At 47.2% G+C, this 14,936-nt stretch overlaps 1 protein-coding gene across 47 annotated transcripts in view; it reads right to left on the bottom strand.

The window, feature by feature from the left end:
• Positions 1-6,947: 6,947 nt before the first annotated feature.
• CELF4 (CUGBP Elav-like family member 4) overlaps positions 6,948-14,936 on the bottom strand; it is an 860,865-nt gene continuing 852,876 nt past the window's right edge. For all 47 annotated transcript variants that reach the window (XM_074994371.1, XM_074994394.1, XM_074994372.1 and 44 more), the window contains one exon: positions 6,948-7,075. In XM_074994371.1, the coding sequence (XP_074850472.1) occupies positions 6,948-7,075 (128 nt within the window). The remainder of the gene's footprint in view (positions 7,076-14,936) is intronic.

Genomic DNA, 14,936 nt, shown 5'->3' with positions numbered 1-14,936 from the left:
ACCAAAATGGTCTCGGTGTTAGTGAGTTTTGTCTTGCTACTCCATTTACATTCACCTTTGCATAGTTTCATTGCATTTCTCCTGGCGGGCCTGCTGTAACCAAACCTTCTTTGTCTTTGGCATTAATAATATTCCCAGCAAAGGAAGCTACAAGGTGGTAAATGGTGCTTTGCTGATGATTAATCACCACAGTGAAGCCACACTGTCATAATCGCCAGGTTCCCCATTCACAGGCATTTCTCCAGGTAGCTGCTCTGCTGAGCTACGGTGAAATTCACCTCTGTGCAGGGGCCAGTGTGAGTCCTATGCTCCAATGAATTAAAACTGGTCTTATATGGGATTTAAGAGGTACGATGGCTACGTGCTGGTGCTTTACACAGAGCGGAATATCACTTCTGGTGATCAGATCGGGCTGCTCCACGAGGGCTGTCTGAACAAGGGGCATTTGCAAAACGCCCAAGGCTTGGTGACACATCTTGGCTACGTCTACACGTGAAGCCTACATCGAAGTAGCCTATTTCGATGTGGCGACATCGAAATAGGCTATTTCGATGAATAACGTCTACACGTCCTCCAGGGCTGCCAACGTCGATGTTCAACATCGACGTTGCGCAGCACCACATCGAAATAGGTGCAGTGAGGGAACATCTACATGCCACAGTAGCACACATCGAAATAAGGGTGCCAGGCACAGCTGCAGACAGGGTCACAGGGCGGACTCAACAGCAAGCCGCTCCCTTAAAGGGCCCCTCCCAGACACACTTGCACTAAACAGCACAAGATACACAGAGCCGACAACGAGTTGCAGACCCTGGGCATGCAGCATGGATCCCCAGCTGCCGCAGAAGCAGCCAGAAGCCCTGGGCTAAGGGCTGCTGCACACGGTGACCATAGAGCCCCACACGGGCTGGATAGACAGCGTCTCTCAACCCCCCAGCTGATGGCTGCCATGGAGGACCCCACAATTTCGACGTTGCAGGACGCGGATCATCTACACGGTCCCTACTTCGACGTTGAACGTCAAAGTAGGGCGCTATTCCGATCCCCTCATGAGGTTAGCGACTTCGATGTCTCGCCGCCTAACGTCGAAGTTAACTTCGAAATAGCGCCTGATGCGTGTAGCCGCGACGGGCGCTATTTCGAAGTTAGTGCTGCTACTTCGAAGTAGCGTGCACGTGTAGACACAGCTAAAATGTTCCATAGATAGAAACAGGTAGCAAAACCCTTCCGCACAAGGAGATGCTGCACTTCAAAACCTGACTGTGACTTCAGCGAGAGAGGGTCTGTCCAAACAAATGAGAGTTGGCAGATCTACTGGGTGGGCCTGGTAGGGTGATGTGTATACTCTCAGGAACTTCAAGACTTCCTTTCTCACCATCTTCTGTCTGTGTTGTCTGTTTAGACTATAAGCTCATATGGACAGGAACTACCATTTACTATGTATTGGTACACAGCCAAGCACAACTGGTCCCTGATCTCAGTTGGGGTCTCCAGCATTGCCAACTCCAAATGATTAAGAAAGTCACAACTCAGGCCTAAAACAACATACTGTTTCTTAAATGACACATTTTGGGTGCTGTTTCTTTGCCCTTCAGGTTCTTGAGCCTTTAGGGTATGCTCTGATTAAGTTTCCAAGCTTTTGTGCTATAAATGTACTTAAGACAATACAAATATCCACAAACCAACCAACCAGCCAGCCAATCAACTAACCAACCCCTAAATGGAGATTCTCATGTAATCACAGGACTCCTGAAGCTGGGCCTTTATGTAACAGCAAACACTGGGAGATTTGTGATACAATTACGAGATGGTAAACTTGACTCTAGGCAGTTTGAACTACTATTATTTCTCCTAATGTGTTAATGACAGACTATGACAATGGGAAGTGGGGGGTTGGGGGTGGGGGGATGAATGTGTCTCCATATGGCCGTGGCTGGATACAGTGGAGTGGGCATTGCTCTCACAAGTAGCAATGTGCCAGGAGTGGCTATCTACAGAGTTACATTCTTGCTCTTACACTTGTCCCTTAGGTACTGTAATTTGTGCCTACAATTTAGAGTTAATCTATAGCACATTGGTGCTCCCAAGAAGGGGCACCCATGTGAGTAGTGGATTACACTACCATCTTTTTGGTCATTATTTTGTGCATTTACTATCTGACAGACACATTAAGTACCTCTGCCTCCTATTCCTAAGGGCAGATTTGTAATAGAATTTATTGATTTTGGCCTCAAATGATCCTATTTTCTCTCCCTCCCCTTTTGGTACAACCTCTGTTATTAGAAAGAAATGAGAGAGCAGAAGGCAGCCATTTTGGAAGCATTCTGCCATGACTCTGTCTGGGTTTTGCTCACTGTAGCTTGTGAGCTTATCTGCCACATCGCAGCAGGTTTTTTTATTCTATTTTATTAATATTTTTTTTAGGGTTGACAGCGATTTTTAGATCATTAGTGAAATAAACGTCTTTAAAGCAATGTGGCCTAAACCGATTTGGGTCCTAAAAGGGAGATTTGATACGACCTGAATTTAGAATTAAAATTCACTGAGAGAAGGTTGGTGGGCTTGGAGGGGATGGAGCAGGAAAGAAAAGATTCTGTGTATTACCGTATCAGGCTGGATTTAGCTCGCATTTCTGAGGGTAACATCCGAATTTTGTAAAGCACTCCAATAAAACACAAGCTCTCCTTGGAAAGGAGCCAAACAGAACAGCTCTTAAGCACAAACCTACTTTTAGGCACCAGTATTGAAGTTGACGAGACTGTAACTGCCCACAGGTGGACTTGAACTTCACGCAGGAGCCTCTACAAGTTGAGCGAAAAGCCAGCTGGCTCTCAGCTAAGGTGAGCTCAGAGACCTTTGTCTGTGTAAGTGGTCTAGGTGGCACGACATGGGATGGCAACCCACACCTAGGTGTGTGCGTTACAAGATGACTTACATGCTTAAAGCTAAGTGTAAAATTAAGTATCTTAATGAATGGAGTCTGAAAAGAAAAAGCCCATTCCCCAGACTATTACAAGATGTTCCGCCCATTGAGGGAGTTGGTTACCTCCCAGCTTTGTATGCATAGATATCTATCATCTTTCAGCCTACCTGACTGCCTTTGTGACCCCCATCACAAATGCAGTGGCACTGCAAGTATTTTTATGGTGGGGGTGCTGAGCTGTGCCTCCCTTTACTCCTGTTTGTGCTCCTCATTGGGGTCACACCTAGGTTTGTCAGTGCTCCAGGACTGAATGGATTGGAGGACATTACCACAAATGGAGTCCGGTCTGTCTGGTCTGGGAGAGCTGGCAACCTAACCACAGCTGCAGATGGTTGCAGAGCTCTGGGCTGGTGACGGGCCCCCAAGCAGCAGCACAGCCTTCAGGGTGGGTGGTTTGGACTCCAGAGCTGGTGGGCAGTGGGACCATGGGGATGCTGAAGCTGGCAGAGCTGGCAAGACCTCAGAGGAGGTGCTTGGAGGCTGGGACTTGGGACTGGGGAGTCAACAGAGAAGCTGGCCCCTGGGGATGGGAAAGCCAGGTGTGAAACCTGAGGTTGCAGCATTCCCCACGCCCCTACTTACTGTGCCCATGCACCAATGGCATTGAGAATCGTATTGGTGTAACAGAGCTACACACAGTTTGAGCTCCAACAAATATGCTTAACTGATGATGTCTTTATCCCTATGTAGCAGAGATGGGCCCCAAACAGGATCTGAATGCCTCTGAGCTCACCTGTCTTCCAGCTGGAGCTTGCCAAACTACCATTTCATTTCATCCCAAGTCCTCCCTGAGGTGCACTTCTTCAGCACTCACATGGGACCCCGTTTCCAGAAAGGAAAGCTTGCTTCCCACCTGAGCCCCCTGCAGTTCAACTGCCACTGCACAGGAGGCAGACAAAGGTGCAGTTTGCTCACCTCTGCACCTGCTTTCTCTTTTCTGCGGAACGGCAAGAGCAAATTTTACCAGATCAAACTTCCCCTGCTATACAGGAGGCTGGCCCATAGCTCTTTCAGCATTTACAGCAAGGCATGAGGGGCAATGAGGAAAAAAGAATGACTGATTGTTTATTTAGGTGGCATCCAATCAGAATCGGGGCCTCTCGGGCTGGGCACCACATACACCGCCAGTTATAGGGGCTACAGGCAGAGGATGGAGTAGAATGGATGTTAACTGCTGACCCAGTTTTACTGAAAAACCTGAGAGAAGCCAAGTTAAAACCTGGGCTGTGTGGGAAGCTACGGCACTCATCAATTAGAATAATCAGCGCAGAACTGAAGGACAGCTTGTTTCTCACGGTCAATTACTTTTTGTATAATTTATTATTAAAATCCACTAGTCCTACCCAGGTGCAGCCCTCCTGAAATAAGTCAGGGTAGCAACTCTGCCCTCAGGATCAGCCTTATCATGACAAACCAGTGTGTGCAGCCCAGTGCTCACAAGCAACCCTACAATCACTTGGCAGTGTGTACAGCCCAGGGCTCAGGATTCACCTATAACAACAAACAAGTGTGTACAGCTCAGCACTCAGAGCTACCCCCTAATTCTAAGCCACTGTACCCAGCTCAGCATTCAGGAAGACATTTTCAAACCTCAGTGGAACATGCACTCCTAAATCTCTTCGATTCAATGGAAAATCTGCCCCCAACAGTTATACCGTGTGTTGAGAAGTTGGCATGCATTCCCCTGGCACCTGCAATAAGAAGCCAGCGTGTGCGCAAGGCGATGAAGCAACAAGCATTTGGCTACGGAAGCATATTTCAGTTTCAAGCTTCTAAGAGGCCTTGTCATAAGCAAGGAAAAGAAAAGAGGTATTTTTAAAAGGGCGGGAGAATATTTCGAGAATCTTCTTTGTATAATCATATACAAAGGAGATACTAGATTAATGAGACTGTACCTTTCCCGAGCTATTATCCCCCTGAAAGATTCAAATGACCTTCATGAAATTAACACGCTCAACTAATGCATTTATGGAGATGGAGTTTGGAAAAGTTTGGAAATCCAGCTGATTCCTGCAGTTCAGGTACATCTCTAGTCCTGGCCTTCCAACAGAAACTCACACCTAGCTATCACTGTGGAATGGCTGGCTTCTCCATCTCCACAATAAACCACTCATCCATATAGATTTTCTTGGGAACTATTTACTGGGGAAATCATCAAATGCTAACATTTTGGGACCAGCAGGGGAAGAGCTGAGTTAATTGATGAATGGTCATCGGGAGGAAGAACAAGATCTGCTCACCCGATTGAGGACAATGGTGTCCACCTTACCACAGGCTGACCCGCTGTCACTTGCACAACCACACACACCAAGTTGTGTCCTTTTTTGGAAAGGGATGCCTGTGGCCTCTGAGGATAGGAACTGGGCTACCACTCGTGATGCCTCCATGCCACCATGCTGTGCAAGAGCCATCAGAAAGCCCAGTGTTTTACCTCTGCTTCTGCACCACTTATCAACATGTGCTTCACCTTTGGTAGCTGAATGGTAGGGTGCTATGAGTACACTAATGCCATCACGATGCATTGGAGATGAGAACCAGCTGTTTCAGGGGCAGAAATGTACACATTTTCAAAAGTGCCTAAGTAACATAGGCTCCAAGTTCCCATTTTCAAAAATCACTGAACGCCCAAATCCTCAAAAGTACTTATGTGCCTCACTCCCACTGACGTAAATCAGTGGGAATTATGTAGCCAAATATCATCGAGGATCTTGGTCTCAGAGGCCTAAGTCCCAGTAAAAATTCTGAGCACCTCTGAATGCCGAGGGGGGTGGGTGGGGGGCAAAAGAGCTGCAGCGTAGCTGTGATTTGCTTGGATCAGCTGACTCAGGTTTGTGGGGCTCAAATTGGCTGTGTAGACCTTGGGGCATGGGCCCACTCTCACAGGTTCCCAGAGCTCAGGCTCCAGCCTGAGCCTGAATGCCTACACAGTGATTTTTAGCCTCACAGCTCAATCCCTGTTGGCTGACATGGGCCAGCTGTGTTTTTTTATCCTGGATATAACCCAGCTCTGGGTTCTGATTCAATGCAGCCTAGACATACCCTACATGACTTTTGAAAATGGGACACTTAGGAACTTCTGAAAATCTTCCCAAACCCTAGACTCCATTTTGCTGCCGGTAGGGGCAGGCTTAAATTCCAACAAAACAAGTGAGTCATTCTGATATTTTTGGCACTGTTATATGTATTTAGAAATTCCCTCAGAGGCCCAGGTTAGCTGCCTCCTGATGGCAAACAACTTATAGTTGGCGAGGCTAATCCCAAGGCCATTAGTCTGTTTTTAACCAAGCCCTGTTTTTGACCAGAGTAAGGAATTAATAGAAGCTGAGTGAGGACATGAGCATGAATTCTTTTATTCATTTCTCTAGTCCAAGAAGCAAGTAGTCAGGGGATATTTAGACGTCAAGGTGACCTATGACAGGAATTTGTCATGCTGAGATGAAACTGGGTACAAAATATACCATGTGAAGAGTGAAAAATGCTGAAGATTTGCAACCTGGAGCTACTGCTATATATGTTGGACAGGTCCAACAATTTGGAAATAAGTGTAGCGTGATTCCTGCCTCTGATTTACAGGTCTTCTCTGGCCTCAGAATACTTTCCATGGCTGAGCAGGTGACCAGAAAAGCAACTGTCCTCCCTAGTTGTCAGGAAGACTCAGCACAGTCACATGGCACCACTGGGATGGGGGAATTTGGCCTGTCCCATATTAAGCCTCTTTCTGCTTCTCCATCTACCAAAGTGCACACACAACTGGTTCCTTGTGTGTGTGTGTGTGTGTGTGTGTGTGTGCATGGGTGGTGGTGTGGCTCTAGCCAGAGACCTAGTGGAAAAGATAGAAGCCGGAGAGCCGCGGAATGAATCTTTAGGGTCCACAACACAGAATCTGTAAGACAACAGGTGATGTCCCCTCCCCCCGTGCAGTTACCTGTGCTAGTCATGTGTCTCTTGTGGTTCCCACATCTTCTCAGTAGGGGCGGTTAGCATCCTTCGGCCTCTTCAGCTGCACCTTCAGCCTCTTCATGCCAATCTGGAACCCATTCATAGCCTGGATGGCAGCCTGGGCACTGGCGGGGTTGTCAAAACTCACAAATCCTGTCAAAACATGAGGCAGGGCGGGGGATTTAACAAACTGAAGGGTGCTGCAGCACTACATGCAAGACCACTGAGAATGAACATGGGGGCGGGAGGGCAGGGAAGGACTGGGGAGGTGGGTGGGCGAGGGAAGGATGGTTGCCATCGGGGTGACTTGTTATGGGTTGTGGTGTTGGACCCGAAAGCAGTTTGAGACATTACACCACACAGAATCCGGGGTCTCCCGAGTGTTTGCACCCCAGCATGAATGCACGCAGCTCGGAGGCCAGGCCAGCTCTGACTATGAGTTGGCACACAGAAGGAGGTGTTTTCAAGGCATTTATTCTGTGTGTGTCTCTCTCCCCCCACAAGGCTGGGGTAAATCTACTGCCCGTGATGCTTCTCTCGTATCTTCTCTGCAGTGCCTCCTACAAGCCCCGACGCGTTTATGAAGGAAGAAACTTGAATATCCACAGCTACTTGTTTATAACGGTGAAGTAAATAAGGGGGGAACCCAATGACCTTCCCATGCCAACCTGAGCTAGCTTGAACTCTAGACCATCAGCCCTAAACCTTGAGCAGTTGCTACTTGAGGTGAAGGAGATGCTCCATTTACTGGTAGCTATAGCAGACTCTTATCAGAGACCTTTGAGAGAGGCAAACACCCATATTTCCCTAATGGGGGTTACATGAGTAGCTCTGGTTATTTGGCACAGCATCTAGACAGCACTGCACTTAGCAAACAGGTATGCAGAGCTTGCTGTGATGGGAGCACCATTTGTGGCTGGCCATGTGAATGGGGTAGTTTATAAGTGGCTAATGACATGCTCCATCATCTCAGCTGGTGGAGCGGCCACTTTGGAACCAGGAGAGCAAGGGAAGGTCAGTTCCCAGCATGCGGGGACAATGTCTGAGAGGAGATGCACGAGCACGATGAGTGCATGGGTCTGTGCATGGATGCTATGCAACGACACCTTGTGCTTCAGGGCAGTGGGAAACTGCCTCACTCCTGCAGGGAAGGGGTTAAAATCCAGCCCTGGGAATAGGCTGAGGAGCCAGTAGCTGACGCAATTAGCTGCCAATTAGGGCCCAGCTGGAGCTGTACAAAAAGGGGCTCCAGGAGAGGAGGAAAGGAGAAGACTCTTCCTCCAGCTGTGGAGCATGACGGGCCTGGTTGCCAGGGAAGTTACAGGGACTTCCTGAGACAGAGCGGGGCTGGGGGAAAGGCAGGCAGAACTGGGGGAGCTCTGGCCAGGCAAGCTTTAAGGCTGCAGGGCCTGAGACAAGGCCTGAGGGTACTAAGGCTGCAGGGAAGCAGCCAGGGCAGCAAAAGCAGCAGGTCTAAAACCCCTTTACCTAATGATGAGCGGTTATTTCGGACTGCAGTTGGACCCTCATGTGAGGGGCTGGATGATGACTGGCAATAGGCCACTGAGGCAAGGAGGGTATCAGGGTTTGGGGTTCACTGGGTGGGGAGGACCCCAAAGTGTGGGTGCACTGTGACAGGGCAGCATCCTGAGGGAAGGGAACCATGGTCTGGGAGGGCGGCAGGTTCTGATATAAATTGATGGTTAACAGAAGACAGGTAACAGCTGGCCAAACAATGGCCAGAAAAGGGCACCTCAGAGCCTGGAAGAGCTAATTCCCTGAGTAACCAGCAGGTTACCCCCCACCAGCAGGGGGTGCCACAGCAGCGAGATACATTCAGACAAAACGGTTTAATTTTCTGTGATTCTCCCTGTATGGGGATCTGGCAGCACAAACCCTCCCCACAGAATCCAGGTTCTGCTGATAAAAGAGTGAGACAGAGCAACATTTTTCGGGCCCCCCCAGAAGCTAACAGTGAGCCCTTGCTGACAGATACACGCCTGCCCTGGCAATGGAACGGATTGTGATTTACCACTCTGCACCTCCATAGGCTTATCGTGTCTCATCTCTGGGCTAATTCCAGACTCTCAGCAAGACTCACACACTACAGAAGTGATTTCTTTTGCGAATCAGGCACAGACACACACACGCGCGCGCACACACACACACACACATCTTTAAACCACACACTCTGTCTTTGGCTGTCAGTGCAGCTCTGTGAGAGGCCAGGAGATGAATGATTTGAAGGGTTACATCAAAGTTTGATGAGCCCCTCAATGAGTGTGCAAGTCACATCTTCAAGTGGCAGTGTGAGGCCTGCCCATGGACATAACTTGTACCTCTTCCTCCCCATACTGAAGTTAGTAATCAGCGTTTTGTGGAGTTGTCCTAAGAGCATAACAGTGATGAGGAAGGTCTCATATTGCAGTGGAGAAGATGAGAGCATAGACCTTTGCTTGCTTCTCATATTACTGCTCATTTTCTTGGCAGAAAACTGGAGCACGATGGTTGGAGAAATGCACAGAAGAGTCAATTAGATCTTGGATATTATTAGATAACAATTGTCCTGCCTCCGAGATCATGAAGCAGCCAGTAAGAGGGCCGATAATGTGATGATCTTAGGCTGTCTGACTGACTTGGCTCTTGTGCTGCTCCCAGCGAAGGAGCTAGAAAGACTCCCCACTGGTATCAGTGGAGCAGGAACAACATCCCAAGAGCGCCAACAAGTGTATTTTCCTAGCTCCTAAGTTGAAATTCCTGTTCACCTGGCTCATATCTTTCAGTACAGCTCTTAGCAAGAGCTGTTTTCTCTCCTAAATCATTTCTAGACTCTTAATGCTCTTACTCCAGAGACAACAAGAACATGCCTCATTTAGAGACAGGCTGGTTTCAGGAGGTGTTAGCTGCGTCTACACGTGCATGCTACTTCGAAGTAGCGGCACTAACTTCGAAATAGCGCCCGTCACGGCTACACGCGTCGGGCGCTATTTCGAAGTTAACTTCGACGTTAGGCGGTGAGACGTCGAAGTCGCTAACCTCATGAGGGGATCGGAATAGCGCCCTACTTCGACGTTCAACGTCGAAGTAGGGACTGTGTAGATGATCCGTGTCCCGCAACGTCGAAATTGTGGGGTCCTCCATGGCAGCCATCAGCTGGGGGGTTGAGAGACGCTGTCTCTCCAGCCCCTGCAGGGCTCTATGGTCACCGTGGGCAGCAGCCCTTAGCCCAGGGCTTCTGGCTGCTGCTGCTGCAGCGGGGGATTCATGCTGCATGCACAGGGTCTGCAACGCGTTGTCGGCTCTGTGTATCTTGTGCTGTTTAGTGCAAGTGTGTCTGGGAGGGGCCCTTTAAGGGAGCGGCTGGCTGTTGAGTCCGCCCTGTGACCCTGTCTGCAGCTGTGCCTGGCACCCTTATTTCGATGTGTGCTACTGTGACGTGTAGACGTTCCCTCGCAGCGCCTATTTCGATGTGCTGCGCAACGTCGATGTTGAACATCGACGTTGCCAGCCCTGGAGGACGTGTAGACGTTATTCATCGAAATAGCCTATTTCGATGTCGCCACATCAAAATAGGCTACTTCAATGTAGGCTTCACGTGTAGACGTAGCCGTTGACTGACCTCTGAATTTGGGATTCCATCCTCTTAGCTATATTTTTTGCAAAATATGATGGGTTCCCTATTTCCTCAGTCCAGGACCCTTCTTTCTGGGATTTACATCATGATGTAATCTGTCTTGCATCAATACATGTATGCTTGGGCTTTACACTGGGGAAACTACACTGGTGTAGTTACTCCACTGAAATATCTTCTCGTCTGGACAAACTCATAGACTTATGATGGTGCTACTAAGTCGTAGATCTTATGGTAGATTTCTCAGGGTGACACATTCTGTGCAGAGCCACATGGATTATCACCCTATGACAGGTGGTGCTCCCAAACATGACAGAAAATGTGGTCACCCACCATGTTGCATGGAGACCACAGGGGGGAAAAATGAAGGGAGAGGTACTAGGATACTCTTTGCTATTGGGTGCATAGACTAGGCCAGGTTTAGGTTCTTTAGAATGTCTTTTCTTCAACTGTCAACATTTTCCATTGGCATTTCAGAGCACGGCTTGAAAAATGACCGGCTAGCTAGCAGCTGGTGTGGAATTTCCCAGAGCTAGTGTCTCCAGTCTGAAGGTGACAGTCTTGGCTGTGAGTGGCCTGCCATGCATAGGAGGTGCTGAGACACTCAGATCTAACTGCCCTTTACTATTTCCACAGGGTTGCTTTGCATGCTGGTGAGGCAACTATTGGGACTCCAAACAGCAGAGATGCTCTATTTTAACTCATAAACTGAGAAACTGCAGTGCTAGGGGATTGATCGGTAGGCAGGCAGTGACTATGCAGTCAAATCCTCTTCTCTTTTCAAGTCAGATGCCTGCTACCGAATTAGATCACTGCCACTCGTCGAAGGAGACTCTGTAAGCAGGACAATGACAATGAGCAACATTGTGCTCTCCGTGATTGCAGGGAGAATCCAGAGTAACTCCACCAACCTCAGCGGAGTGACTCCAGTTTGAAACTGGCATGCCTAAGAGGAGAGTCTGGCACAAAAATATGCCTGAAATGTTTTACTAAAGTGCTGCTGTTGGCTTTAATGCACCACACATTCTCATAACACCTATGTTTTTAACATCTCCCCTGCATTGTAGTCTACACTCTTGAAGGACAGAGAGAGAAAGAGAGGGAGAGGTTAAAAAGCTTAAAGATGTTTCTGTGCATCAGTTAATTAATAATCAGAGAAATATAGGTACCAGTCTGTAGATGGTTGGTAGGAGGACAGGATTTTTTGATAAATCTATTTTATGGGTTTTTTTTCAGGGATTATGTAAAAAGGCTGTTCTAATAAATGATTTACCAAGGTAGTAAAGGAGCAAGAAATTTGCTAGGACTGCAGCTCAGGGCATTGAATATCCCTTGTTCTGCATTTCTTAATGTATGATCTCCCTTGTTCTCCACTTCTTTCAGTGTATGCACAACGTGCCTCAAGTGGCATGAGACCACAATTCACCACCAGATTTGGTGAGCTGCTGGGATCATTAGCTTCTCCGGCCTGGGCTGGGTACTGACATGGAGCATGACATGAACACAGATCAATACTCCTCTGTTCTGCACTGCACTTCTAAAAAGGTCTCAACTCCCGTGTCCATGGCTTCTCCTGACTGTGACATGAAGAGTGGGCAGAAACAAAGTCAGGATAATGGTGTGAATTGGGTCTTCATTTCTTTCCAGGCTTCTAAGGTTCTCTTAGAGTTTTGCAGGCCATCCCCACCACCATGATCTTGGTCCACAGGGCACTGAGAAGGTTGCTTTTTGGCTGTTCTTCCATTTAAATTGCCCCAGATGAGGATGGAAAGAATGGGGAAGAGCAGATCACGTCTATTTCAGAGATGTACATGAAGGTTGCTTTATACCCCAAAGCACTCCATCCCTGATCCTGCTGGCCCTTTCCAGGTGCTGACTGGGCTCCTCAATGGTTGTCTGGTAAGTCTACAAGTCTTGTGTGCTTGATGCCCCGGTGGCAGGGTGCAAGGAGAACATGTGGTGTGAGGACAGACAGCTTTTGGCACAATCATCAAAATGCAAAATAAACCTGTCATCGATCTATGTCCTTTCTTTTGTTTCATGCCTTTTACTAGGCTAAATGCTATGGTGGCCTTTGGAGCAGGCTCTCTTAAGCCTGTGATCTTCTGGGTTTCCTACTCAACAACATGCATGGTGACTGCACAGGGCAGGATCAAATCCAACAGGTCCAACATCACAGTGCAAACAATGAAACGTTACTCAGTTGCTAGGAGAGATAGGCCCAAACCAGCCCCATTGCAAGGGATGTCAGCAGAGAAGCTGAAGACAGAATAGACGTGGAGAGCGACTGACCTCATGCCTGCAGAAGAACCTTCCAGGACATAGTTGTAACACTGTCAGGCTGATGTGGGGAGGACACTTGCACCTCTCATGGCTCAGGCCACTTCTGTTGTGTGGCTAAAAGAGGACTTCAGTCTCCAGGGTTTGGTGCTCTTGTCACCCACACTAAATGCACTTCCATGAGTGGAGGGTGAAAGAAATGGAAGAGAAAAATACAGAACATAGCTTTCTCCCACCAGAGCTGACTCCGTCTGGATAAATAACCCCCCAGGTGGTTTCTGTAGTTGTTTTGGAGAATATATCTCCAGGGATGACCACTCACTTACGACTTTTACTTTCTCACACCCTGTGGGCAGGAACTCAAGTGATTTCTGGAGCATGAGTGCCTATTATCTTAATGAAGAGGAACAGAAAGTTAAACGAAATCCAAAGCTGTCAAGAAAGCATACTGCAAGAGAACTTTTTATGCTGGCTGAGGAATGGACTTGATTTCTTAGCAGGTCTTTTCCAGTCTTCATTTACTGCTATTCCTGGGCTTGTCATGCTGATGAGTCAGTGACTGACCAGTGTTTGTCCTTTTCTTTCTTCTAGCCCTGGAAGTGTAACTGCCTAAAAAACTAGCCCAAAACTCAAAAAGTAATAGCAAAATAGTTTTTATGGACATCAGAAACAGGCAGCCTGTTAATCAGTGGGACCTCTGTATGGTCAAGATACTAACGAAGCACTTAAAGATGATAAGGCCACTGTGGAAAACCTAAATGAACTCTTTGCTTTGGTTTTCACGACTGAATATATTGGTGAGATTTCCAAACCTGAGCTATTCTTTATAATCTGAGGAACGATCCCAGATTGAGGTGTCGTTGAAGGAGGTTTTGGAACAAATTGATAAACTTAATAGTAACAAATCACCAGCACCAGATGGCATTCACACAAGAGTTCTAAAAGAACTTCAATGTGAAAGTGCGGAACTATTAACTGTGGTTTGTAACTTATCATTTAAATCAGCTTCTGTATGTAATGACTGGAAGGTAGCTCATGTAATGCCCATATTTAAAAAGGGCTCAAGAGGTGATCCTGGCAATTACACACCAGTAAGTGTAAAATCAGTATTGGGTAAATTAGTTGAAACTACAGTAAAGAAAAAAATTGTCAGACGCATAGATGAACATAATTTGTTGGGGGAAAAGTCAATATGGTTTCTATAAAGGGAAATCGTGCCTTACTAATCTACTAGAGTTTGTTGAGGAAGTCAGTTAGCATGTGGACAAGGGGGATCCAGTGGATATAATGTACTTAGAATTCCAGAAAGCCTTTGGCTCACCAAAGGCTGTTAAGTAAAGTAAGTTGTCATGGGAGAAGAGGAAAGGTCCCTTCATGGCTTGAAAACCGGTTTTAAAGACAGGAAACAAAGGGCAGGAATAAATGGTGAGTTTCAGAACAGACAGTGGTAATTAATGGTGTCCCCGAAGAGTCCAATCATGAACCAATCCTATTCAACCTATTTACAAATGATCTTGAGAAAGGGGTAAACAGTGAGGTGGCAAAATTTGCTGATGGCAAATGAAATTTAATATTAATAAGTCTAAAGTAATGCACATTGGAAAAAAGTAATCACAGTGGCAAAATGAGGAAATATGTTGAATATTTCAAATATGTTCTGATCTTTTTTATGTCACACCAGTAATGAACTTGAACTGGCTAAATTCAAAAGCTATTCAGCTTGCATACTGCCCTGTATGTAGATAATTCATCCCCCACACTTTGCTGACAGTCAGGCCAGATAACAATGGTTGTTATCTTACTGTAAGTGATTGTCAGAAGGAATATGAATTGAAATCCATCGCTCTCTTCTGCTCCCTTTCCCGCTCCCTATTAACATGTTTAATTCACAGGTGAGGAGTTAGCATCCCCAGGGGAAGTAAGTCGGGAAGTTGAGGAAGGTTTGGGATGGGATAAGGAGGATGTATTCCTGATTTTTTTTACTTATCACAGTAGCATCTAGATACCTCAACTGAGATCAGAGCCACTCCCTGCTGCATGCTGTACCTACCCACCAGAAGAAACAGTGCCCTTCCTCAAAGGATTTGCAATCTGAATCCACAA

This window comes from Carettochelys insculpta, chromosome 5 (genome assembly GCF_033958435.1).
Source record: "Carettochelys insculpta isolate YL-2023 chromosome 5, ASM3395843v1, whole genome shotgun sequence".
Classification (NCBI taxonomy): domain Eukaryota; kingdom Metazoa; phylum Chordata; order Testudines; family Carettochelyidae; genus Carettochelys; species Carettochelys insculpta.
This window is presented reverse-complemented; position numbering and strand designations above follow the sequence as displayed.